This window comes from Sparus aurata, chromosome 23 (assembly GCF_900880675.1).
Source record: "Sparus aurata chromosome 23, fSpaAur1.1, whole genome shotgun sequence".
In the NCBI taxonomy this organism is placed as follows: domain Eukaryota; kingdom Metazoa; phylum Chordata; class Actinopteri; order Spariformes; family Sparidae; genus Sparus; species Sparus aurata.
The window spans coordinates 19,512,158-19,540,136 of record NC_044209.1 but is presented as its reverse complement, the minus strand read 5'-3'; the positions used below and the strand labels follow the sequence as shown (position 1 = coordinate 19,540,136).

At 42.0% G+C, this 27,979-nt stretch overlaps 2 protein-coding genes across 14 annotated transcripts in view; both read left to right on the top strand.

Moving 5' to 3' along the window:
- Positions 1-1,121: 1,121 nt before the first annotated feature.
- kmt5c (lysine methyltransferase 5C) lies at positions 1,122-14,957 on the top strand. Of its 8 annotated transcripts, XM_030407697.1 has the most exons (11): positions 1,122-1,480; positions 1,970-2,102; positions 2,991-3,156; positions 3,308-3,417; positions 3,552-3,715; positions 5,032-5,051; positions 5,288-5,424; positions 5,553-5,725; positions 7,743-9,062; positions 9,160-9,296; positions 13,221-13,358. In XM_030407697.1, exons 2-10 carry the CDS (start codon positions 1,990-1,992, stop codon positions 9,246-9,248), a joined length of 2,292 nt encoding a protein of 763 aa, XP_030263557.1. In that variant the 5' UTR covers positions 1,122-1,480; positions 1,970-1,989; the 3' UTR covers positions 9,249-9,296; positions 13,221-13,358. The 8 variants fall into 8 exon arrangements, with proteins under 8 accessions (XP_030263557.1, XP_030263551.1, XP_030263555.1 ...); XM_030407691.1 differs by having other exon boundaries at positions 7,743-8,482; positions 8,579-14,957; XM_030407695.1 differs by lacking the exon at positions 9,160-9,296 and having other exon boundaries at positions 13,221-14,957.
- Positions 14,958-20,606: 5,649 nt separating this feature from the next.
- The window catches only part of shank1 (SH3 and multiple ankyrin repeat domains 1), an 81,305-nt gene continuing 73,932 nt past the window's right edge, over positions 20,607-27,979 (top strand). For 5 of the 6 annotated variants that reach the window (XM_030406820.1, XM_030406819.1, XM_030406818.1 and 2 more), the window contains exon 1: positions 20,608-21,005. The gene's annotated coding sequence lies outside the window, so the exon portion shown is untranslated. Of the gene's footprint in view, positions 21,006-27,979 lie in introns of all 6 variants that reach the window. The other variant, XM_030406815.1, reaches the window with a different exon arrangement.

The window sequence follows — 27,979 nt, the reverse complement described above, 5'->3', positions numbered from 1 at the left end:
CTTTAACATCTATTTTCAAAAGAACGTCAAGATCTGTCAACCTGGACTTTGACACAATGGTTTCCAAAGGTACATTTTGTATTAGTGATCGGGAAGTGAGTATCAGATATCGAAGATTTGTATTTCAGACAGTGTGGGAGATGATGTGGTGATGGTGTAAACACACACAATGTAAACACAACCCAAAACTTTCAAATTTGATTGATTGGCTATTTAATAAATTTGCGCCTCAAACTCTTATTAGTGTTTTTGATGTTGTGAAGCCCTCCCAATTTATGAGTGTTATTCAAAGATCTATGACGTAACAAACAAACAAACAAAAACCTTGCCCTTTTAACATGGACCACACTGTGATTTCAGCTATGAATCATACATTACTCATTAAAACTGGCTTATTATAAAAGCTCTCTGCTTAATCCTTTGTTACAGACTGTAATTTGTAATAAATTGTCCATCCAAAATTAAATCATATCCCTCCAAAACACTTACGCAAGATCTTCATTTAGTCACTAATTAAAATATTATGTAAATAAAAACTTCTTTACAAGCCAAGTATGGAAAATAGTTGGTCATAAGAAGAAACAAGTCCTATTAATGTGGTTTTGAATGGCTTAAAATCAATACACACTTTGAAAATCTCTATATGATACAGTTTAGACTCTAACAAAGAAAATAAAAAAACATCCCCATGACGAACAGAAGCAATATACCTTTTTAAATTGAATCATTTATCTGCTTTACTACCATAAAACGTGCTGCCATTTTGAAAAAAGATGTGCTCTGTTGGCCTCACTTTTGTCTGTGGCATCGCCAGGAAGCACAAGATGTGCTTTTCACAGTACATTAGGAGTCAGATTGACTGCATGGTGTTTGAATTCAGTGTCATGTCTCCCACAGAGGACAAAAATGAATGGCCGGGTCTCCGAGGTAGGAGAGCTGCACGGGTGAGGCATTTTGTGAAATGCTTTCCAGCATCAACATAATAAACCAAAACCCGCGGCCCCACCCACAAAATACTGACCAATCAGAGAGCCGAAAATACTGCACTGGGTTTGACTTGTTAAATTGACCTTGACCTAAGCGAATAGCACAGCGTGGGGGCGTGGCCAAAAATAGTTTGGTTGCACTGGACAGTGCCCATCAACTTTTGCTACTAGATGAACGTTGTGCAAAGCTAGCTAGCAAGCTACATAACATATAGGCCTACAATTTCAGCTAATTTGTCGTCGTGCATGGTGCATGTCTGTTTTTGTAATTTAGTTTGGAATTTTCAGTCGTCAACAATTCAACAATTTCTAGAAGTGACGAGGAGACTCCATTTTCGTACGCGCCCGGGGTCCCCAGCAAGACGGCGGAAAGCTAGCTGGTTATGTTGCTAGGCTAACTTTCCCTGCCAGGCGAACGGGAGCCAGAGCAAGCGAGTAGCTTGCGATAAATTGTCTATCCGACGAGACTTTCGTTGACTACTAAAGACTCCCAGGTACGTTTTCGAAAACCGCATTGCCACCATGCATCACTGTGAGAGTATATCGCCGCATAGGTCAGCTCATGGTGTCTGAATTTGATCAACAATCTGATGCAGTCATGTTAGCTACGTTAGCTGCGGACCGCCAGTGCTACCACAGCGTTAGCTTCCTCACTCCTCAGCTGATAAGCTAGCGCATATTGCCAGCAAGCTGATGTGCTAAGCTAATATGCTTGTGAAACTAACGGCATCCCATCGACATCCATAACTTACACCCAACATTACATTTACTGGTTATTGTAAACAAAGGATACAGATAGAGATCGGGTTGCAATACGGGCTTGTGGGCCAACTTTAGCAAGTGATCAAGTAACTATCGTTAATGTTATGCCACTCGTTGACTGGATCAGCTGGCATGCACAACTCATGATGATTGTAGTTTGTTGTTGTTATTATTGTTGTTGCTGTTGTTGACACAGCGTTATTTTGACCCTGTGATCGCAGCATGCTGATGGTGGGAGGCAATGGACGGATGCACTAGAATGAGTGTGAAGGAGCTGTGTGAGACCGATGACCTGGCCACCGGTTTGGTGCTGGACCCTCTTCTGGGTTTCAGCACACACAAAATGAATATCAGGTAACCTGTCTCTCAAGAAAAGCCAGGGCGCGCATTTTCACTGTAATCAAGCTGAATTAACACCTTACAATAAACAGTTGTTTATTTTTGGCTTGAATATATGTGCAGTATTATTGTTGCTTTTTCTGTTCTGTACTTTTTGTATAATTAAGTCGACATTGATGGACATGTAATAACACCCAGACCTGTCCTTAATGTCTCTTGTTAACTGAGGCATACTACAAACATTTTTTGACCCTTACAGATCGTGTGTAAATAGCAAAAGTTCAGTGTCCTGTATCTACAGGTTACACGTGTAGTGCTCTTGCTCAGGGTCTGCTGCATTTACTATTTAAGTGGGTGTATTCAAAAATATAGGTTAAGTTACCACAACAATTGAACTGCAGGAACTGTAGAATTAACAATCCTATTCTCAATTTAAAAAACTTCTGTGATTATATTTAGTCTTGATTTTAACTGTGGATTGATTTAGTTGTGTTCATGAGCTTAGGTTCTCTGAGCATGTCAATTAATAGAAATGTAAGAATTAATTTTTTCAATATATTGTGTTCCCTTTGATCATACCAAGATGTGTTAACGGACAAGCCTGAACACAAAAATGTATCATGATTTTTTATTTTTTTATTTAACCTTTATTTATCCAGGAAAATCCCCTTGAGATTAAAAACCTCTTTTTCAAGGGAGTCCTGACCAAGAGGCAGCAAAAATTATACAGTCACACACAACATACGCATACATGGGGATCTAGTCAGTAAATCTAAATCTAAAAATCAAGATTAAAAGCAACATTTAGCATACGTGTCTTAGACAAACACCGACTGTGTTTAGACTTTGTCCTGCAACATTTTCTGCTCTTTTTATATGCCATCATCTGTCTTTCTGTTTTAGTCCCCCACCAGAGATCCGGCGATGGGGAAATCTCAAAGAGACCCTATTGCGCTTTCAGCGTACGCATGACTTCAATGCTACGTTTGAGGCGCTGACAGTCGGTGAACTGGCTGGCGACTACTTCAATGCTTTGGGAAGCCATCGTCAGGAACTGCTGAGGCAACATGTAAGATGATGTTGACAGATTAATATCAATAAAATAATCTAGCAAAAACCTCATAGATTTCTCCCTCTTTAAATGTCTGTGTATAGACACCTACAGTTGATTCTTGAATTTGTCGCTTGAACCTAAACTAAACATTCTATGATGTCTGCAGGTGTATCGCTACCTCAGTGCCTTCCTGTTGGATAGCGGTATCAAGATAGAGTCCTGCGACAGATACTCCTCAGAGACCAATGGAGCGAAGATAACCTCAACAAGGCACTGGTAATCCCTCACACTCTGAACATTGTATTTCTCAAGTCTGTGTGTAGCTGCGCTGAGTCCTGTATGTCCTGGACCGCTTAACTTTTTTTTTTTGTTGAGAGTGGATATGTGACGCTTGAATTGTTCCTCCTTAGGTTTGCAGGAGAGCGGGTGGAGGTCCTGCTGGGCTGCATAGCAGAACTGAGCCCCGCTGACAGTGCTGTGCTGAGGGCAGGAGTCAACGACTTCAGTGTGATGTATTCAACACGCAAACGCTGCGCTCAGCTCTGGCTCGGGCCTGCAGCTTTTATTAACCACGGTGGGTTTGTGTGCATTCATGACTCATTCTTTTCAACACTCAAACAAATTTTCATAGCTGATAGGAGCACCACCGCCTGTGAGTTTTATCAGCACAACATTGTCACCTGCCGGGCGTAAATCTTAAAGGCACATTTTGTGATCCAAATGTCAACACAACGTAATCCAAATACCAACTTTCAATGAACAAGATGAGAAGCTGCCGTTGTTCAGCCTTTCTTTTTCTAATTATGTTTGTTGATAATGTTGATGACTTTCATACATAGATTCAATACAATACCTTGAAAAATGGCAATATTCAATACCACGGTGGACAATTGCCACAACATTGAGGGATTACAATTTCAGATTTTTGTTTTTGTATGAAAAAAATAGAATAGACTGTATGTGAAGCACGATAGCATCTCAGTTTATTTACTTCTAGGGGTGTGTCAAGAGGGGGGAGGAATAAAAAATGCAACTAGTATCAACACTGCAAAAATTAGTATTTCAAATATATATTTCAATACTTTTTGACAACATCACAGCAGATACTTCTGATTTACTTGTAACAGACATGGAGAATTGCTGTTCATGTTCATTGATCAGAATCCAGACACATCATACAATCCATCTTGTTAATTATCTTTCTCCATGAGTTTGTTGCTTCATTTCTGACTGTTTCATTAGCATCACTCTGCTCTACACAATTGATTTATTTGGTAATTTATGTTAATTGATTAATTTATTTGTTGATTAAGAGAAACTTTGTCTGCTAATCATTAAAACAAAAATGTAAGTGGTTCCACCTCAGAAATGGGAATATTTGATGATTTCCAGCGTCTTGTATGATAATAAGTTGAATATTTTAGGGATTTGATTCATCGGTTGCTCAAAACAGGACATTAAAGCAGGTCCTCTGGGTGAATGTGATGAACACTTTATACTTTTTATTGACCAATTGATAAATCAGAAAGAAAAAAAGAACGCAGATTGATCAGCAATGAAATGATATTCAGTTGTAGCCCTTGTCTGGTTAATATTGTTTGATCTGTGTCAGCACGGTGTGAACAGAATTGTAATGCATACGAAAAGTCCAATGAAATTATAGATTACAGTTCATTCTTTGGTCCACTCAGCGCACTTTCTGACAAGATCTCTCAACACAGTTTGAGAGTTAATCAGCTTATCCTTTTAAGCCTTTGCAAAATGAATTTAGCACAAGCAAGCCGATCAACAAACGGTTGAGTCCTTTATTCATTGCTGTGATTGAATTAATAACTTAAAGTCTTTTATCTTTTTGTTTTTCTCTCTTTATTTCTCCTTCCTGTATTGAAGACTGCAAGCCAAACTGCAAGGTAAACAGAAATATTTATTAATTACATGCAGGATTGAATACGTTGAAATTGAAGTGTTACTCTGACAAATACTTGCATCTTATTGCACAAGTTGAGTTAATCATATTGACATTTTCCATGTTGCAATTTATATTTTAGTTGCAGAATAACACCTGCTCTGTGTGTATCCCATGGGCCAACCAACCTTTTGTCTTTGGCTGATTTTTTTTCTCTCTCTCCCTTTTTCACCCACCCAGTTTGTCCCTGGTGAGAAGAATATCGCTTGTGTTGAAGTGATTCGACCCATCTCACCAGGGGAGGAGATCACCTGTTACTATGGTGCCAGCTTTTTTGGAGAAGGCAATGAAATGTGTGAATGCTGCACCTGTGAAAGGTGTGTCCACCATCTGATCAGACAGTGTCTGTATCATAGCTTGTTATTTTTTCCTCAAACTAAAGAGTTTGTTATGAAAAAACTGGCAGATGTTTCAATTTAAATTTGTGATTTTAACTATTCATCAGGAACGGCGAGGGGCACTTCAAGCATCGAGGGAAGCAGCCTGAATGTGAAGAAACAAAGGACCCCGTGGGCCAAAAATACAGACTGAGAGAGAGATATCTTCGTCATCACAGAGAGAAGAGTCACTTTCCTGCAAGGCCGACAATACCAGGATCACACTCAGGTATCTTTAAAGGTAACCACTTTAGGATTTTCTCTGAAATGGTCTTTCTCAAAATACTTGTTAACTAAAAAACAAAGTAGCACCACAGAAACAGGAATATTAGCTGCACAAGGCAATTATAAAGCAGTAATGTCAAACATAACAGCTCGTAATGCTAAATGCTCAACAGTTTACTCATCACTTCAGTGGTTGCACCATCAAATTAAAAGCCCTAAGGCCAACCATTTCTGCTCATTTGTAGAGTGCCATTCAGCTCAGACTGTGTGCAAACCTTGCTGGAAATCCAGCTTTTAAACAGCCGTACATCCAGATTAAGACAACAAAATACAGTTTAATATACTTTTTTGTAAAAAGTCTGAAGGCACAGATGACTTTAACATTATAGCAGTAATGTTAGACCAACAACACAGAACTTGATGGTGTCTGAATTGTTAAATGTAACCTTTTGAAGATGTAAGAATATTCTCTATGATTTTGAAATTGTTACAACAAATGTGTTTCTATTTTTACTTGTAATGTAACCTGAGTGATTTCTATGGTGACTAATGTGCAAACAATTATGGTGAAGCTTTAATCATATTGATGGCATCAGTGCATGTATAAAACATGATGGGATTCAGTGACCTTTTAACTGATTTGCAACTTCCATTATCTGCCTTGGAAAAAATCATTTCCACTAATCAAGTCCAGCAGACGCCTCTCTGTACTGTTAGATCTGAAACAAGATCAGGCTAATGCGGTCAGGCAGCTCTTAATGAACAGTTTTGTCTCACTCTTTGGAAATGACTACATCTATATATGTCTATGTCCACGGTAGCCTCTTAAAACACGTTTGAAATATGATCTACAGGTGCACTAGGCCTGTTTTAGAGGGCAGATCGCGTTGCCTCTTGACATTAGGAGTCAAATATCAAGAAATCTGCAAACGTGTTCACTGAAATAGCTTACGTAGCTGGTTTGTAATATTAAGGGACTTCTGTTTACCTTGTTTTAATTAGTTTATTAGTACAGAACAATAATTCAACACTTGATGGAGCATATATGTGTAACCACAGAAAATCAAGAGATTTTGTTTCAGGAGTTTGATGACATCTATGGAAAAAAAACAGAGAGCATCATGACCAAATAGTTTAAAACTCTAAAATAATTAAATTACTTATATATTTTACTCATGTATATTATGATGTTGCCTACATTACTACACGTGATCTTATATGAGGATTGATAATTTTACATTTCTGTGAGGTTTTCTTTGTTTTATAACTCGCATACAAATGCCTATCACTGTCATTCATTATTGGATAAAACACAGGTTTCAGTCCAAATAATAAGATATGGTAGAAAAATGACTAGGGATAGACCTGGCCAATTGAATACTGATTAAGAGCTTTTTTTTGCCATTGTCAGTGTTTTGCTTTTGTCAATTTGCTGATAAATTTAAAAAGTCGTTACTTTGGTTTTGATGCCAAATAATAATCTGAATCTGCAAAGTAACTAGCAACATACATTTTTTTCTGCAAAGTTTATATTGGATCCAAATATGCCGTCCTTGATTACTAATGAAAAGATATCTGCCGATTCTTAATTACCACCATTTGTAATATGTCCCCCTTTTCCACTGAGTGCTAAAGAGAAAATATCCTAATGCAGACTGTAAATATTACAGCATCAGTGTCATCTTTGTAAGCCCTGAATACTTTCATCACTCACCTTTTGTCAAGCATCAAGTGCTTTGTTGGCACCACAGGCTTCCTCGACGTGTTCTGTTCTGTAAATTACTGAATAGATTAAATTTTGTGAAAGCAGTTCAATGAATGAGAAATCACATTTTTTGTGATGTTTTGTTGCAACGATAGTCACTATTTCTGATGATTACATAAAATAAAATGTTAGTGTTTTCATTGTGTTAATAAGCTTTATTTTCATGCACTGCATATGTTGATTAAACATTGACATTAGCAAAAGAGGTGCGTTTGTATACAGCAGCTGCAATTTTAACTGCTTCTTTTTTGTTGTCTTTCCCTCATAGCCATCCCTTCAAGGAATTCCTTTACCCAGCAGATGAGGAGAAATGCCTTGAAGAACAGAAAATTTTGTCAAACAAAAAAGTGGAGACGAGAGAAGCACAGACTATCAGGAAAGCCCCCACTGAATTCCTCCACGGTCAAACAGTGGAGGACAATTCCTCATTTGTCCCAAGTTACTCTGAAGGACCTTACAATCAAAGTACGGCGCCACTCGGTAGAATTCTTACTCAATTGTAAGGATCCAAAAAGCAAAGAAAGAGCCTTGCTTCACCAACTGGAGGAAGTGAAGCTGAATGGTAACGAGTTGAGTGAACTAAATTCGACTGGTGAAGAAAATAACGAAAGTGAGGTAAACTTGAAGCCTTTCACTCTAAATTCCTCCATGTCTGCCCGTCAGAAAAGTAGACCCGCAGCAAGAAGTGCAGGCCTTAACGGAAAGTCTGTTAAAGTTGTAGATAAGCCGGCAGTTCCGAGGAGGACTTCTTCGAGAGAAAGAAACATGGTTAAAACCCCAATCACACATCAAACAGGGTCCAGTAAAACAGTCAACACTACAACTGTTTGTCAGCCTGTCAAAATTGACAATAACTGCAATGCATTAAAACACGAGACGATTAAGAAAGCTACAGCAGAGACGAATAAGAAAGCTACAGCAGAGACGAATAAGAAGGCAACAGCAGAGACGAATAAGAAGGCAACAGCAGAGATGAATAAGAAGGCAACAGCAGAGATGAATAAGAAGGCAACAGCAGAGATGAATAAGAAGGCAACAGCAGAGACGAATAAGAAGGCAACAGCAGAGACGAATAAGAAGGCAACAGCAGAGATGAATAAGAAGGCAACAGCAGAGACGAATAAGATGGCAACAGCAGACAGCAAAAACAACAAGTGCAGCACCATTGAATCCTGCGTCAAGGACACAACTCAAAATCTAGCTGCTGGACAAACCAACAAGTGCAGCGGCGTTGAATCCAGCAGCACCAACACGGTTCAAAATCGAGCAGCAGAACTGTCGGAGCTAAAGCCCACCGGAGCTTCATCCCTGTTAGAAGTTTGTCAGAGTGTCACAGATAGATTGCAGAAAGCTGGGGACAGTGGACTAATATCACTGAAGCAATACCTTACAGTCAGCCTAACAAGGTTATCGGTGCCACAAAGCATAGAAGCAGAAAAGGCCTCTCAATGCAAGAAAGGAAGTGTGGTGCTAAAAGGAAGGAGCAGGCAGGTGCATAGACCAGCGCCTCTGAGAGTGCAGGCAGAAAGAAGAGTGTCCAGATCTCAGCAGAAGCAGGGAGGCAGTTCAGAGACCGGGACAGCTGAAGGTAACAGAGGGGTGAGGGAGATGTTTTTCAAGGCTGTAGATAAAGTAAATTTAAGGAAACGACAAGCAAGTGAATCTGTTGGTGATTTCTCCCACAGGGAGAAAGGGGCGACTGACAAGGTTATCGAAATACAAACCTTGTCAGAAGGAAAAGATGATTTACAAGAGGAGCAACAGGACATGGTAAAAGGCAAAATTGAAGGGCAGGAAGAAGAGAGAAATGCAGCATTTAAAGGTGTGGAATGTAAAAGTAACAAAGCCCTAGAAGAGTCTGAATGTAAAGAAATGTCCAGTGAAAAACCCAGAGGGCAAAATAATAGGCAGGGTGCTAGAAATGAAGTCAAAGAAGCATGTAAAGAAGAGGGAGTTGTTACGCAATCAGAACAGAAAGAAAGTTGTGTGATTAAACAGCATGCATGTAGGCATGAAGAAGATATTGTCATAAAGCAGGCGAAGGTTCTGCTATCTGATATTTTAAGAAAAGATAAATCCCTAATAGATGAAAGATTACATGCAGATATTGTGGGAAGAGGGTTTTCTACCTTGGCCTCCAAAGAAATGCAGAGTACCGAGGAGGAAGAAGAAAAGACTGAAATAAATGGAGGCAGGTACCAGTGTTCGGTGCAGAGGAGGATTATGAGACGACGAAAGATGAGGCCAAGAGCAGCGAAAACGAAATCAGAAGGTAAGCAAAGCACCAAGGGACACTTGAGCAAAGACGATACAGCTCCAGCAAAGACGGAGCTGAGTAAGGACACTTCGCGGCCTCAGTCACCACAGGGACATATTAACCCACTGGCTACCTGCTTCAACCCACTACCTCATCAGACACAAATTTCAGAAAAAGCCACAACTAATCTGCATTCAGATACCACTCCACAGGCACACATACAGTCCAACATACCTCTGAAGAAACGTACATTTCGCAGTTCTGTGGAAATAGACTCTGATCAAGTTCTGAATTCTGCTTCAGATCAAGCTCCTAAAGAACTCACTGAATTAAATTCATCGGCAGAGCTGAGGCAGGGACTTGGTACATGTTCAGAGGACAGTAGCAAAGTGAAAAGAGATGTTAATAGTAGAGTGAGGAGAACAGAAATCCAGAGGTTAACCCCCAAAAGGATCACAACCTTTAACCGAGTGCTTCGGTCCCGAGCTAATGACGTTCCACGAGGCCATTTATTGAGGAAAGTTCAAAAGAGTAAATTAGGGAAGAAACAGGATGATATCGACAATACTGAGACACTAGAGTGTGATAAACTTCCAGAGGACAAACAAGCCGAAGATACTGCTGAAATCCGAGAGCAGTGTGGTAGAAGTGCAAGTCCAGATGAATCTCAAACAGATGACGAGGTGGAAAGCTTAATCCAGCAAAGTGTTTTGGAGGACACTAAGCCTGAAACTGATTTTAAGATTCGTTTTAAGAGGAGGAGAGGGAGAGTGTGGGAGATGCAAAGAGCAGGACTTGAAGATATAGCATTAAAGATAGAAAAGAGAGATGAGTTGGTGGCATGCGATCCTTTTAAAGCCATCATGGATTCTGTATCAGTTTTAAACATGGAGATGGAGGCAGCTCAGGCTCATGTGCATGCTAGTAGGAAGTCAAAGAACAGGTTGCATCGTTTGAAAAGAAGAGGTGAGAGGCTTTGTGGATCCAGGCATGTCAGTGATGGAAAGTCAGGAAAAGAACCTCATATTGAATCTGGAGCCAGTGAAACAGCTGATGACAAAGTAGAAATGAAAGAAAAGCTTGATGGAGACCTTGAGGATGGAGTCAAGCTGCTAGCTGAAAATATTGAGAGTCATAGAAACGATGGTGATGTGTTGTCAGCTGTAGGGCAAACAGCCAAAATTGAAGATCGTTTAAAGACTTGCTGCTTGTTTGAAAGTGGGTCACAACAGAAATTGCAGCCTGAATATGATTCAAATGGTCTTCCATTACCAGTCCTTAAACTACGCAGAAAGGTTGAGGATATTTGGGAGGTGGACAGCAAAGAGGAGCTCAGACAAGTGGAATTTAAAGAGGAGCCTGATGTTAAAAAAGAGATGAAGGGTCACATTTTTGCTAAACAAACGAAAGGATGTCTTGATTTCAGCAAGCTGAAAGAAGAGTGCCCATCTTCGCTGAGAGTGAACAGCAACTCAGCCCTCCTGAAAGCAGAACCGCCCCCATTTTCCTTATCTCTGTCACCACTGTCTCTGTCTTCCCCTCTTAATGACAATAAAACTGAAGTGATATCTTCAGCTGCACATACAGTCATTGAAAGGCCAGAGATGAACAGCGGAGGAAGGAAACCGAGGCACAAAATGGAGAGACAGCGCAAGTGTGGGCCTGTAGAAACACCCACCACTTGTCTTAGTCACACTCTCCAACAAATTGACAACAGTCTCTCGAAGCTCTCCGAGGGCTTGTGCTCATCTCAGACTTTGGAAAAGCCAACGGCTTGCTCGGGTGCTTCTAATTCTGTCATCCAGCCTCCGTCCCAGTCTCCTCCATTCACAACAGCAGATAACATGCTGTCCGGTGAGCCTAGCTTCACAAACTGCTGCGATGATATTCTGGACTTTCAGTGTCTCAACTTTGAGGGGTATTACCAGCCACAGAATATACTTCCATCCTCCCCATCAGATTTGTGTTCACTGGATCCACCCACAGATCCTTTCAGTAGCCCGCTCTCGCACAGCCCAGCTGATACATGGACAACTGAAACGCCATACCTTGGCCCTCCCAGTCCAGGAAATAACTTTACCAGTGAGGATCTGCAGTTTTTCCCAGGTCTAATTTCTTCCAAAAGTGACTCTGTTCCTCTGGAATGTGAAGCGAAGGATAACTCCAAAGACAGAAACCTGCCCAACCCCAGTTTCAGTTTTTCAGCTCTTGGCAACCCTGACTTGGCTGCTAGAGATCGGATTATAAATAAAAATCCAGGAATGAGGCTGCCCAGAGAAGACCTCAAATCTCAGCCCATGTCGGTAGTTGGCAAGCCTCGTTTTTTTGGTGCAACGTCATCTTCTGTTACACTTGAAACTCCTGCTGCTTTAGCCCAACACCCCTTAAACGTCAAGCCGAGCACCAGTCAGTCAAAAGCCCAGCCCCAGTCTAACCTTAGGACCCAGGGCCCCTTCCATCGTGTGTCCATTCCCAACAAACCACAGCCTTTTGTAAGTAGTCAGCCAAACACAGTCAGAGTGCCCCAGAATTGCTTAGCGAAACCTGTCCCAGCACCTCAGATGCCCAACAAATTACTCTCTCCTCAACTTTTCACTGTGAGAACTCCCAATCATCCCGAAAACTCCTTCAAATTCCATGAGAAAAACTCTACAGTTATTCACAGAGTGTTAAAGTTTCAAGGGGGCAACCCGAGTCAGAATTTGTATAGTGCACCTTGTAGAGACACCGTGGCTGCTGGCAGCCCGACCATCACATCCAGAACACTTGGTCCAAAACATGGTGATCTCGAGAAGAAACTTGGCGTTAGTGCAGATAGTCATCATAAAGGCAACATCACGCTTCAAGGGTTTGGAAAGGATGTCAGCCATCTAGTTTCCCCGAACAACCCCAGCAGGTCCAGCCCTCATTTCAACAAAACGCACTCCTCTTTCCCTCAGTCTTTTAGTAAAAGTAAGATGTCATCTGACAAACATGAAAGTGTCGACATGACATACAGAAACCATTCAGTGCTGCAAAGACCCTACTTTCCTACCAAAATGTCTGACAGTTATTCATCACCTCAAGAAAAGATTTTAAGGCAGGATAAATCCACGATGCCGACCTCAGACAAGCACCAGCCATGTTACACCCAGCAAGACCCTTTTGATTTTAGCTTTGGCTCCTCTCTTTCACCCATTTCTCAGCACAACAGCCCCCAGGTCAACCACAGTACACCCCCTGGTACACCAGCACCAGCAAACAAGAGTCAGTCCTCAGCCTCTTTCCCTTATGGCTATCAGGGTCCTCCATACGTTCTAAACTTCAGTGGAGATCATTCGTTGACCCTGGGTCTCAGGGACGGGGCTGAGGGTTATTCTGGATTAGGCTCGACAAACTACACCTACCACTGCCTGATGGAGCCTTCGGGCACCCAAGGGCGGCTGGTTCTCGAGCCCTGTGGACCTCAGCTTTCTAACCCAGCATCTTTTTCCTTGGGCGGGTTTTCAGGGCTCAAAGGGCAGGACGACCATTGCAGGAAGGACATGCAGCAACAGTGTCAGCCTGGAGACCATCAAGGGCCACCACACTATGGACCTGCTACCACGTCTCACTCCATGGGTCCTACAAAACCCAAGAGAGTGAGGCTAGTGGTGACGGACGGCACAGTAGACTTAGATCTCCAGTACTCGGATTGATTCATACCCACCAGTGTCTCTGGATACAAGAATACAGGGGGGGAGGGTATAAAGAATCTGCAACAAGATGTTTTTGTAAACACTGTAATTCAAAGTCTACCAGTTATTAAAGCCCGCTGACTGATTGACATTTTCTAAATCATTATTTTGGACTGTTAATGTATAAATTACTTGTACAGGGTTTTATCTAAAGTGGGCGCGTTTTTAACTACTGTATGATTTTAAAATGAAGTATCCACTACAATTTGCTGAGAATACCAAATTAAAAATGCGTTAAGAAAACAAAGCATTAATATATTTGTGACAAGGAGTTTGAACTAATACGTCCTGTAAACATAAAAAAAAAACCTTTTACTGTACTGTAACATAGCTGTATGAATTTTCTATACCATGTATGGCAGTAGAGACAGGAGCACCATGATTGGTCGCTGGTACTTGTATTGGTTTAAAAAGGCAGCTTTGTGCCTCAGTCTTTGATATGTTCTTGTGACTTTTTGAAGCACCTGTTCAAAACAGTTCACCCTCGTTTTTTATACTCACATTAAGCTCTTTTCTCACGTGTGTGTAAAATCTGCGTGCGAGTGTGTGCATGCATTTGGCAGGCAGGTCTCGAGGGATCAAAGTAAAGGTGTGTTCGGTACCTGATTGTGTGACGGTTGCTCTACCAAAATTTAGTGAGATTGTTAGTCGTTGCATCGATGAGCGGTTTGTGCATGAACAGTAAGGTGATTTCCTGCCGTGACACAATATATATTCTGGGTGAAGACATACCTATGTGAATGAGTGAGTGGGAGAAACTGCAATATTGCTTTTTCAGGCCAGTTAAGGCAAAGTACAACATGAGAACCTTTTTAATGAGATTGGATGTTTTAAGAGAAACATTGAGATATTTCCATGTTACATTAAGAAAATTGACAATCTTCCGACAGAGTAACTAACTTTTGTCACTTCTTGGCCTTTTATTTTCAAAGGTGTTCATGATTATTATATGGAAACAACGGAAAGAAAATTGTTCATCGACATCAATGGTTACAGTGTCTGTTATTTTGTTGTTGGAGCTACACATTAATAGGTGTTTATATTGTAAGCAGAGTTATTTGCTTTCGGCTGCGAAGTCACACCGAGCACTCCCCTCATGTCATGATGTACTGTTAAACCCTTTTGACATCGATGGGAGGAGTGTTGGATGTGACTGCACTGCCATTACATTACTACCATGAAAATGTACTGTCTTGATATGGAAAGGCCAATTATTTATTTTAATATCCTCATCCTTGAAATGGTGCTTTAATGTAATTTATATTTCACATTGATTGTTCAAACTATTAAATGTTTTTTATTATTATTTAATGGGACAAAATGCTGAGCTAAATATTTACATTGAGAATTTAATTTCAGAGCCTTTTTGACATGTTACCCAGTTTTTCAGTTGTTGCAGGTAAAACTTTCTCTGTCTCTTTTCTAATTGGCAGTTAGTCTTACTGAAAGTCTGCTGTAGAAATGTACAAATGTAGCCTATATAATTAAAGACGCTTAATTCTTTTTTGTATTTTCTCTCTTTGACTCCTCTTTAATTTTAATTGTGCGCGTTTCTCTGCATGACATTTTTTTTTCACATAGATATTCCACATTATCGGCGCCTTTTGAGGGACGTCAGTTAAGTAGTTTTTGTGTAATCCTGCTAACAATCCAGCCAACAAACTGAGACATGTAAGAACGTAATCTCCTTGGTGGAAGTAATTATAAATCCATTAGTGGTACAACAGTTTCAGTTGTATCTGAGAAAATTGAAGTGAATGGATGAGACAAGCTTGTTAATTTGATAGTTTATCTATATAATGTATTAGTTGATTGATTAAGACATCCATTTCACTACTTGTACTACTTCTGAAGGCTGTGACGTATTTGTCACTTTCTGTATCTGCCCAAATATATTGACATACCTTTACATTCCATTGTAACTTGGATTTAGGACTTCAATGAATGATTATTTTCATTATGGGTTAATCTCGCTGATCATTTTCTTGATTAAAAGTGTCATTAAATGTTGGAAAATAATGGAAAGTACCATATAATTTGCTTAAATGGTCTCCACCTGACATTGATTCATAAAACTAATACATAGAAATGGTCAAACGTAACTAAGACCCTAGTACAATAATTTGAGTTATCCCTTTTATCCTACTTTATAGACTACTTCTTGGAAATTCAGAGGTACACTTAAGGTAACAAAGCTTTCAAATATTGATTTTTTAAAAAAATCATAAATAATCAACTATAACGTGATGATGTGTTATATATACTGAGCTACCCAGTAGTGTATAAAATAGTTAGAATTAGACCCACCTTTACAAACAACAAAGTAATGCTTATACATTAATCCATCCATAATATATGATTCTTGCATAATAAATACTTTTAATTGTGTTAATTTGAGTATTAATGCTAACTAGATGTGGAACTGGTACTTTTGCCACTGTTAAATAGACACTGAGATGAAATGTTTACATTTGAGCTCTTCTTGTGGCCTTACAACATTGTTCTAAGCTACAGTGAAGACAGCAGAGAAAGTTGTTTACACCTGTCGCTTAAGATTTTCTTCTGTTCTAACGTATTCCTCTGGTTGATTTCAAAGCTCGGGGCGAGGGCTCATCCTCCCGGTGTCGAGCTCAGTGTTTCCCTCCTCCCCCTCTACCTGCGCTTTCATCCTACCTAACCAGCATTTGTGTTCTTCGCCTCGATCCCCGCCTCTCCTCCAGTGCGTGACCCACTTCTGCTTTTCTTTCCAGCTCTCAGTTGCAGCAGAGCAGTTAATTCTGGTGCCAAGTATACCAGTTTTTCTCATAATGAGGACGAAAAGAGAGGGAGGGATTATCCCTTATAGTAATGAGGGAAGGTCTTGGAGATGGTTCAGTTAAAGGGACAGAAAAACCAGGGAAAAAAACTGTGACACACAGGATAAATATTTAACATTAATATTTAAGTACACTGGTTTATGCACTTATTAAATCAACTGCAGTTTATCAAAATACAACTTTTAACCAGTGGAAGATCCAGTCAGCCGTAAGTATTTATGTTGAAGTAAAAGTACAGAAATATATACTGTTATATCAAAATTAGTACAGGTTCTGTTGTCAAATCTCTCCTCTGAATCCTCTTAAATTGTTACACTTGATGATCTTTGTCTTTAAGGGATATACTGTAGTGTACCCTTTGGCAATCTTTTCTTGGTCTCAACATCACAGAGCATTCATCTCCAGAAACATCCAACCATCAAACAAACCGAATATGTTGTGTATATATATATATTTTTACCTTGTTTGTTCTGTGGCAGTAAAACGTTATGAACATGATGAGAAACTAGAGTGCGACAGTGAGGCAGGTAAAATGTTTTCACCTCCTGAGTCAGTGCGCCATCGTTTCAGAATGTGGTCATTGTGTGGTAGAAATACCACAAAATCTCTTTTTGAGTACTCTGCCAGGTGTTTCTATGTGCGTTTTGCCAAAAATGTCAAAGGCCCTCTTTAGAGCCGGTGTTTGTCAGGGTTTATTCGCTCTGAGCTACTGTAGAAACATGGTGGTGCAACACTGTGGACTGAGGGTGGACGAAGACCCGCTCCCTCTATAGATGTAAGAAGCTCAGTCTAAGGTAGCAAAAACACAACATTTTTTTAATTTCAAGTGCCTATACAGGAATGAAAACATAATTATGACTGTTATCTTACATTTATGCCCCTAAATGCCCTTAAATCCTACACATCGGACCTTTAACATCATCTACAGCATTGCTTTTCAGGATTCTGTTTTGCTAATTTCCCCAATTTTAGATTTTTCATTAAGGTGTCACTTACTCTATCCCACGCTTGTGTACATCCCAGTACCATTAAACCTTAGCCCCTATGTATGCATCAAGCCACATGGCCTTGCTCCCCATGTTCTGTACTCTTGGGATATCATGTGATTTGAGTGTTACATGGCAGAGGTAGCTGTGTGAAATGGCTGACTGATTTTTTTTTTCCATAGTGCTGGAACAACCAGCAGCAGCAGCAGCAGCAGCAGCGTGAGCAGTGCAGTCACCCTCCTGGTGAAAGAGCAATGAAACACAAATGGGGTGTGACCCCCCCCCCCCAAGACGAGAAGAGAGGACAACACATTGAGAGAAGCGAGAGCTTTGGAAAGGTGCACTGGCATCGCAGATTATTTCCCAGGTGACAGGTGGCAGAGGCTACAAATGACTGGTGACCGGCGGAGGTGTCAGTACATTAGTGTAAATTATGACTGTAACAAAACCCAGTGTGTCTGACGGAGGGGGCTGAATAAATATGTCAGCTGCACAAGCAGGGATATTGCTCTTATCATTATTATGGCAATCTTTCTTTATTAAGTCGGTCTGTCTGCCATTAGGGCGACTCCCCCGTCTCTTTGTGCACGCTAAAGTCGCGTGTGGGGCTTCTGATGGAGCACAGCAATCGCTTTTAGCTTAGCCCGCTTGTTTGCTTGCTTGCTGTCAATTAATACTGTTGGTCCAGCCGGAGCCTAATGAACAAAACCCAGTACAACACACCCTCCCCTCACTACATACACTCAATCAGTCAGAGCAGCAGCGCCGGCAGATGCAGCCTGACTAATCAATGCAAACTCAATTTAAAGAAACCAATAGATCAGATGGTGTAATACTTTTTAATACTGTGTGCGAAAGTTACCTCTGCATGAGTCACCGGCTGAGCGAAGAGGTGGTCAGCCCCCGCTCTGTGTGAGGTTTTCATTTCATTCACGTACATGTCTAAATGCCCAGCTTGGAGCTAATGGATGAAATGTTAATGAGAGAAAATACAGTGAGGGATGTTGATTTCTGTAGTTATTAATGTCAGCATCAAGAGCTGAGACGACGGGGTCGATGCAACCTTGAGTGGAAGCACAGGCTGCCTCACACTGCCTGAGATAAATGATGCCATGACAGGGCATCCGCTTCACCCGTTTTAACACCGTGAAACAGGCGGTATGTTATCTTTAGTCCATGTGCTGGGTGGCAGATTCAGTGAGAAGAAAACTGGTGATATTTAGAGCCAAAAGGTTAAGCCGATCAATCAATTAGTCGATTGATAGCAAGCTGTAATGTCCAATATTTGATTGTTGCAACTTCTTGATTGTGATATTTTCTGCAGATATTGGAGCTATAACATCTTGAGCTCCCTGGTGGACATTTTTCCACCATACATCACCTGTGCCTCAGCCAAAAAGCTGCAATTGAACACATCGCAAAGACTACAGCCGATGGACAACTAGTTTGTACATGCTGTATCCGCGTGAGGGGAAATACGTCCCCATACCACTAATAGATTTATAAGAAACTAAATAAACATTCGATTGACCAGGTAGCGGTAGTGTTAAAACAATGATTGGTGTGGCATGGCTAGTTGCAACCATCAGCTTTGTCAATACGTTAAAAATACGTTGATTGATCTGCCCCACTCACTACCAGCCAGCCAAACCAAAGAAGGAAGTAATGCTAGGAAGACTGAAAGGCATAAAAAGCAAGAAAAATAAAAGGTTGCTAATGGCACTAGTGTAGAGGTGGAGGAGAAAAATAAGGAGAAACCGCACTAAATGGGTGAAATCATTGATACTGCAGTGGGCGCTCAAGGGGTCCTCCATTTTTTTTCTCTGTGTCTCTTCTTATGCAATGATTCGTTTCGCTGAACAGCCAATCAAACCACGGCCAATTGAACTTGCTTAATCAACCAAAAAGTTACCAATGGATACGCTAGACGCTCACCGATTGGCCCTGATGTTGGTGTGTCAGGGCCCCGAAAGTCATCGTTTCAACCCAACAGATCTCCAGTTCCCTAGAAATGTTGTTTCAGGCGAGCTTTACATGAAGTGCTTGTCAGAACGCACGCCACGAGACGCCTGAGAAAATGGCAAATAAATGGCTTCAAAAGTCGACCTGATGGATATTGTTCGGTGTGATGCAGGAGAGCTTGCCATCTTAGATTCTGAAACCAGAGATACATTTTGTCGGCGTTTGATGTGCAAGTGTAGCACTCGTCAACACAGCTGTAACCAGACAGCTTTCCCGCAGAGGGAATTTTCCAGGCAGATGTTCTTTTTTTTTTGGCATTTTCTGGAGCTCGGGGGATCTCAGTCGAATAATCCCACCAAAGCTTCTGACTAACCGAGTGTCAAGACAAGCCAGCGCAGACTTAATATTCATCACCCTGAGCAACACGAGGGAGATCTGACTGCTGGAAAAAAAAAAAACAAACATCTGTTTTCTCTGTGATCATTGTCATTAGACACAACCAAGATGACCCCCTCTTCCCTTTCCCTCCTCATGCCCGAGTATTAAAGGGGTGTTAGCTCATCAAAGGCTATGAGGAGAGTTTGACATGCTTCACTCACCGATGATTGGCATAATGGAGTTGATTTCTAATTGCTATTCAGTTCAGCTCGTCAGGCTCCCTCTCCACCCACAGTCCTCTCACCCCCCTCTACGTATGGTAATAAGCATTGCAGCAGTGGCTTCCCTCATCCTCTTATACACATCTCTTTCATTCCTTATTCATATTTCTGTGTGTGTGTGAGAGAGACAGAGTGAGAGAAAGAGGAAGGGAATACACACACTGCCGCTGCAGATGCTGCTCTGTATCATAGACGTGGATACAATCATTGGATTATAGGAGGAATTAGGAATAAGATTTTCTTTTTCTTTTTTTTTTAATTGATGTGTGTGGTTTGGTTGTTGATATTGTGTGGTAATCTCTGTTGTATTGTGTGTGTGTGTGTGTGTGTGTGTGTGTGTGTGTTTGGTGTGCATATCTCTGCACCGTTGGGTGGATCCCACTCTGTTCTGTGGTGCTTTCAGCTCTCCGAGAAGGAAAAAAAAGAAAAAAAAAAGAAAAGAGTTTTCACAGCTAAGAGTCTAACTCCAAAACATCAAAGACACAGAGAGAGGGAGAGAGAGAGAGAGAAAGGGTGGGAGGGGTATGCCCTGTATCCGGGTAATGATGGAGGAGAGAGAGATGGAGGGAGGAGGAGGAGGAGGAGGAGGAGGAGGAGGGGGGGGACAAAAAAGAGACAGAGGTATGGGAGGGAGGGTGAGGGAGAGAAAACCGACCAACCAGTAGAAGGAGAGAAAGAGAGAAAGAGAGAGAGAGGGGGGACTCTGAGCACGCTGAAGGGAGGGAGGAGGGAGGAGGGAGGACGGTGAGCGAGGGATGGGGAGATCGCCGGACCGAGTGGATAGAAGTGTTACTACAGAGCTGCCGCTGCTGGAAGACGGGCTGGGAGCCGAGGATAATGCTCCATCCCTCAGCGTACGGCGACACGCCGGACACCTTGTAATTTCTCGCGGTGGCAGCGGCTGTGGAGGAGGAGGGTCTTCGTTGTTGCAGCAGTGATTGTCTTTCCTTTTTGTTTTTTTTGTTTTTTTTCTCCTTACACCAGTCTTCTTCGTCTTCTTCCTGCTCGCCCCTCCTCACTCCTTGTTCCTCTGCAACTGGCAACCGCTGAGCTCCCCCTCCTCTCTTTTCCTACTTCTGTCCCCTTTTTCTCCAGAAGAGGGATTTCTGTATTTCATCAGGGATTGTAGAAGACAGTAAGAATGTTTCCTGTCTTTTCTGCATTTCTTTTTTCTTCTCCTCTCTGACGGAGACATGCATGGAGACGGACAGGGGGTGCATGGCAAAGCGGAGGAGAGAACAGTTTTATGTTTGTGGAGTCAAAAGGGTGTGTGTGTGTGTGTGTGTGTGTGTGTGTGTGTGCAGCAGGGGGGGAGGTGGGAGGAGGTTTGCATGTTCAAGTTTACTGCAATGATGTAAAAACATGAATTCCGCGCTCACATGGCAGCCTGGGCGTGCGAGGAAGATATGCAGCAGTTACACAAAATAAACACTGGAAACGAAAATAAAAACGAAGCAGTGAAAAGCGAAGCGGGCTGTGAGAGGATCTGCTGAGGGATGCACAGGCACAAGGAAACCAAGCGGTGTTTGGCAACGGATTACTCCTTCATGCCAGCAGATGAATACAGTATCCCGGGTTTACAGGGAGGCAGGATGAAGAGGGGTCGAGAGAGAGAGAGAGAGGGAGAAAGTGGGAGGATAAAAAGAGGATGGACACATGTGAGGGGAATTTCAGAGAGTGTCTTTGGCTCCGTCAGTAAAACAGAGATAAAGGTAGATGCATGAAAAAAGAAAACGCTTCTTATCAGCTCTTGGATTCATCATAGTGTCAAACTGATAATCCCTCCCACATACATTTGCATGCCTGCCAAGGATTGCAGATCACTGCTCAGTGTTCACATTCAAAGGCTAACCGATGCATAAAATCACCCAGTGAATCCCACTTTGGCTCCCCTGACATATCGACTGTAGCGCGTAAGGCAGGGCATGCATGGGCGAACATGAGCGCGGATGCACCTTAATGCCTGCGTGGACACGGGAACAGATGTAGGTGTAAGTGTTTTACCATGCATTAAACAGCAGATGAATCTGATAGCGGATATTCAAACCCGATGTCCTCTCACTTGAGCTGCCGCTCCTACAAGAAAAGGGTCACCCTGCCAGCAGGGAACATGTGTTTGCTCTGCCCCTGTCATTATCTCTCCACATGAGTTTAGTCTATCTATAGATGCCTTTGTCTCTATTGAACACAGCCCACAGGAAGGTGATGGCAGGTCACCCTACGGGCGACATAATTGCACACTTTCAGCGTAGCACAGATCGGCGAGGATGATTTCGCCATAATTAGGCAGGAAAGTTAAACCGGGAATAACTTGTCGTTGGAGGCGTTCAAGCGCGAGAGACGTGACTGTGTGTTCAGGATTCGGTTTCGCAGAGATTTGGGACAATGGCATACGCCGAGCACAATCTCCCACACACAGTCATAGTAACTCACGCATGCACATTCATGCTCAGTGTGTGATGCGTCTCCTCGGGGACATTGAGGCAGAGGATGGCAGAGCGGATCATCAGAGAAGACAGCCAACATTGCACACCAACGGTGCGATTTGTGACAGCGAGGAACTTTGAATGCCGCCGTCAGCCCATTAGTGGTGGAGAAGCATATAGTCTGTATTGATGTATAAAAAGTGAAGTGCTTTCCACTGCGTGTAGTGATTATTCTTTTAAGTGTTGGTGCTACAGATACATGACTCAGTCTTTGCTTTGAGTGGTGCTCTGAGTTCAAACGCACTCATCACAAACTGATGTCAAGGAGTCGCTACACGCTAACTTACCAGCGCTCATGCTTTCAGTGGTCATATGAAATAAAGAGTCTCAGTCTGCCAGAGATGGCGATGGAGGCTGAAATACAATACTTTTTAACTTATGTTGCAGGCTAATTATTTCATGCTTATTATCCCAGAAATTGGACTGCTTTGCGACAAACCTCATTTACCTCATCTCTGACTGCTTTAATTCACTTTCCATTGTGTTGTAGTAAACCGATGACGTTGTTTTTCTTCATATATGGACCGAATTATCAATGACTCGTTCTTGTTCATGGTTAGCTATAGGCTAAACACTGCTGTAGTGCCTTTCCCTAATCATTTGCATTTCGCTAGCCAAAGTAGCCAACAGAAAATGTGGAAATGTGAAGTCTATTACGGTCCTGTCATGTTAGTTTCAACGCTTTATGGTGCTGAAAGCCAACTGTGGTTGACCAGAAGATAGCTAAATCGTCTTTTCTGTCCAGATGAAATGGCATTTTGAGAGTATCTAGCTTCTGTATCGTTGCGTAAACAGGATAGACAGGTGGGACAGAACATTAGGAGGAGTTTGATTTGTACATTAACCGCCAAGTGGCCTTATTACTTCTGCAGACTACAGTTACGTTACAATACATGTTAATGACTTTCATGTTGGGAGGTGGATGGGATGGTGGTGGAGCTAGGCACTGACCACAGCTCAAGATAGCGTTTCACCATCTATAGATTGTTGACTACTGGATATTTTTTATGGAAATCTCTGGACAATTTCCAGCCCTGTTTTATGGCGACAGGTATTTAAAGCCAAAAACAATATTCTTCTTACCCTCATCAAGTGGTCTCTGTGGCTGAACCCAACCAGACCACAAGCATGGCGTTAAACATCAAGTTTCAACATTGCCTATCCACGATTTGCAGAAATGTGCATTGCCACCACTTTTTCATGTGATTGGGTCGACACTAAGTGATGGTGGCAGCGAACAAGAATTACCAATATCTGTCAGGGGCGGAGACAAATCCCATCATATGCTCCATTTGGAGATAGTTGCTTGAAGCAGTCTACCATAAAAAGCCTAGCACAGAACATGGAGCTGTCACAGATATTACTTTCCTCAAACTGAGTAGGCTAATTCTAGCCAGCGGGCTGGTAACCCTGGTAGGAAGAAGGTTTGAGACACACAAGCGAGTCAAACTCTTTGGCTTCACTGAGAAACTCTCATAGGAATGAACGGGGCTCCACCTCTGACGCTGGATCCGGTTCTCTTCTATGCGATAATCTTAATGCATTCAAATTTGGAGATTGATTGATGGGTGGATGTCTTAATACTATTGGTTGAAAGTGGCTGATAGAAGCATGAGTTTTATTTCACAGGAAGAAAACATGAAAGTTGATTTTATTTTTGGATTACACATACTGAATGCAAAATATGAAAGTTGACGTGAAGGTTAAAAAGTTAGTTTCATTTAATCTTGACTTGAATCAATTATTGAGTTTGGTTGAAGCTGTTTTTTCTCTGTCAAACCAATATGACATAGAACAACTTGCTGTTCACTTTCCTCAAACTGGGTCGATTTGTGTCATGTTTGATCCCCTTGAATGATGCGAAAAACAGACAAAAATAAGACACAAGCAGGAGCGTGTCAGTGTCAAGAGGTCTCACAGGTTCGGCCCTAATCCTGGTCTCTTCAGTTTGACTCCCTGGGAGCTCAATCATTTTGGCCTGTGAAACTCTAGTTGATCTGGTCCAACAGGCCGATGCTGCCACAGCTGAGTGCTGATTAACTGTCGTCACGTCGTTTGCACTTCAGACAAGGTCAAGGTCTAGCAAAACCCCCATGATTTGCCACCCGATGAGATGAATTAACATTCAGCCCACATTAGCAGGGAAACACCATTAATTCCTTTGCGGTCGGAGAGTGATATAGTACGCCTCACTTAGGTTCCACTAACCACACAGAGAACAGATCACACAGTTGACATTTCCACTCGTACAGTTTCCCTCCTCGGGGCCCAAGGGACCAAAATCTGTCCTCACCACTCATTCAGTTTAGCAAAGCTTGGCAAAAAGAGGATTTATCAACACACTGGAGCAGAGCGTACCTGTCTAAAAGCAGAAAAACTGGCATTGATAAGGATGCATGTTGATTAATTGTTGCTTGATTTTTGTTAATTATTTTGAGCCATGTTTATTCAGAACCCTCTTCCACAGGGGTTTGGAGAAAGAGGACGTAAACACTGTATCATTTGGACTGATTATCCCTCTGTTCAGTTGCTGCAGTGCTGACAACTTGTCAGAGTCTCTTAGTCAGAGCCTCATTCTCTCTGAGGTTTTGTCGGCGTTATTGTTTCCAGTCTCTCCCTCCTGGTGTATATTTGCCCAAGTGCAGGGAGAGGAGGTTAACTTTTCTTTTCAATATTTGCCACACTGCTCAGGGGGGGATGTAGTTCATAACTCCAGATTTAGCCATCTCATTTACTCTCTCACTCCTCCCTCTCTCTTTTTTTTTTCCCTATCTCACTCATTCCTTCTCTCTCTCTTGCCGGCAGTAAACGACTGATCTGGGACAGACAGACCTCCCCTGCGCTCTGTCCTACTTCAGCGTTGTCCTCTCTCTTGTTTCTACTTATTCCTTTCCCTCCGTCGTTTACCTCTATCCACCTATCTCTCAGCGATTCACTCCGTCTCGGTCTCTATTAATCATCTTCGTCGTCTGTGACTGTTTCATCATGCCAGAGTGATGGTTCTGTCCGGTGTTAATAGGCTGTCAGGGTGTTTTGGAGACAGAGGCGCCGTCATTACCAACCATACATTTTTTTCTCTACCTGGGCCGACTGATGTAGAAAATTGATGCTCGTCCGCCATGAAACACCTCTCCTTTCATTCGACGAGAGAGATAATGTCACGACTAACAAAAGGCTGTGTTATGAGTTGAGAATCAGCCAAGTAAATTCAGTTTCCATCTCTGATAGCAGAAGGCACTCATCGCTTTGTTGGACCTCAATAAAACAGCTTGTTTTATAATGTGATGTCTTTTGTGGCTGCTTTTGTTCCGAGTTTTTTTGGTGTCTCTGAAGGTGCTAGTGCACTGATGGCTACCACTTCTCTGTGGAGCTTGAACAATAAATACCTTTGGAACGCCAGGATTATGGTTTGGGGTATATTTCTACATGTGTGTAAGTTGGAAGATAAGTAAAGTCAGGGTTTATATATCATTTCTATTTAGTTTTATTCCCAGGACAATTTACTATCATATTTGCTGTTACTGTGTGTTTCCTATTGTTCTAATCTAACATATCCGGCCTTGTTCTACCCTGTATTGATCACACATTTTTCATAACCAGTGTCTACAGCCATAGTGATTCTGTGAAGCTGGCTAACTCACACTGGTGATGTAACATGCTCACAGTGACGATACAAGGGAGCAGCCATGTGTCACTTTGCTGTCACCATTTCCGTGAAAAAGAAACGCTCCGAAAAGTGTTGGCGCCAGATTGAAAACAGCTAGCAGCGGCGCGCCTGAAAGCCGTGGTGGTGCATTTTTCATGTCAAACGATAACAAATCGTATTTCCAGCTATGTTTTATCGTGATGCATGGAATCATACAGAGAAGTTGTTTATTTGCCACAAGACCACAGATTCCGGTTGTGTGTCTCTGTAAGTGTGTGTTTTTGTTTCTGTCTCCTGGCTTTAGTTCCTGAGGTGATACCCCTCCATCCCCACTATAACCACACACACACACACACACACACACATTGTCACTGTATCTATGCAATTAATCTTGAATGCCACGTCACTCACCCTCTCTCGTTTTCTCCTACCTGGTCTCCTCACAAACGCATCACATCTGTCCGGTTGCAAAGACTCCATTGATGCTCATTAGAGAGGAGGATGGAGGGGGGGTTCTGAGGGCTCTGGCCAGACCACTCATGCATCGTGAATTCACTCTCAGTTTATTAGGGCTAATTGCGCCATTGAGAGGCGGAGAGGGTGGGAAGAGAGGGGCTTAGAGTTCTCCCAACAGTCACCGCTGCATCATCAAAGTGGGGTTGCTATATTTAGCAGCAGCAGCAGATGCATGGTAGCAGTGAGGCAGTGCTGGCCCGGGATGATGATCAGAGTGTAGGGTGGGGTGTGATTGTGTGTGTGTGTGTGTGTGTGTGTGTTTGTTGCCAATTGAAGACAGCAGCACAAGCACCAGCAGCAGGATCTGATGCTGCATTCACTTTCTGTGGGAAAGACAGGACATATGGGCTTCTTGCATGAAAGTCCTGTCGTTGTTGTTTTGGTGAAATGTTGCACAGAGTCAAAAATGTGATGTTTTCATTACCTAAAAACATAAAAAAAAAGAGCTTGAGTGAATTTTGCTCTGACGGATTTACAAAGCAAAGTGTGGAGAGTAATTTACAGTACGAACATGAACCCCTCAATTTTGATTTTCAAACGAGATCTATCACGCAACCACTTCCATGTTTTATGCTGGAAATCCTAAATTTGTTCTCACTGTTATTCCCGTGAGCCTCGAGAGCAGCTCACAGCGTGATAGGATCGTGAGCAGCGCTCAAAGAGTATCCAACCAAAGCGAGTTTCATTTTCTTTTTATCTGTGAGACGCTTTATTTGATTAAACTACACAGTGAAATGTCTGAGATCTGCGTTAGCTGAGGACAGTGTGGTGACATAGACTGGAATCAAATGATGTTTAGTTGGGAGCTGATCTTGTCTGACAACTGTACTTCCTAACAGATATTAATGAAGAATGAGTATCCTGCTCCATATTGTTAATTTAATGGGATGATATTTTTTAGCACTCTACTTTTCATTTCCCATGTATTTTACCCTTTCATTTTCCATTTAACCAATTTTTGTGACGTCTCAGTCAGGAGTTTAAGTTGTCCATATGCTTAAATAGATGTCAACCAGCTTGTCAGTTGAGTCCAGGACCTTTGAGGTGTTGTTGAGATTCCTCCTGACGTTCCTGTCACTGTTTGTGACTCCACGCTTTGTGCAAACTCAAATCGGTGTCAGGTTTGCTACTTGTGATTGAAAGGTGTCGAGCTGCATTGCCTTGTTTTTGTCACAGTGTGCCGGGGAAACAGCTGCAGCTGATGGAAAATACAGCCTGTGTAGTTAAGCTTTTGACTCTGCATGTTCTAATGTAGTGATTAGCTCGGATGAAAAACAGTTTATTGTTTCGTCTCCCATCTATCTGTGCAAACCTCTTTAAATAACAGTATGATTACATCTCAATTTGTTAATGCATCTAAAAAAAAAAAAGGTTCACCTCCAAAGAGCTGCGGCCCTCTGCTTCCATAATGCATCACAGTCTTGTTCAAACGGTAACTGATCTGTCATCGAGATGCAATGT

Coding starts and splice junctions, on each gene's coding strand:
- kmt5c (XM_030407689.1), top strand. CDS start 1,990: ATGGACGGATGCACTAGAATGAGTGTGAAGGAGCTGTGTGAGACCGAT. Junction 2,103..2,990: donor ACACACAAAATGAATATCAG/GTAACCTGTCTC, acceptor TTTCTGTTTTAG/TCCCCCACCAGAGATCCGGC. Junction 5,052..5,287: donor ACTGCAAGCCAAACTGCAAG/GTAAACAGAAAT, acceptor TCACCCACCCAG/TTTGTCCCTGGTGAGAAGAA.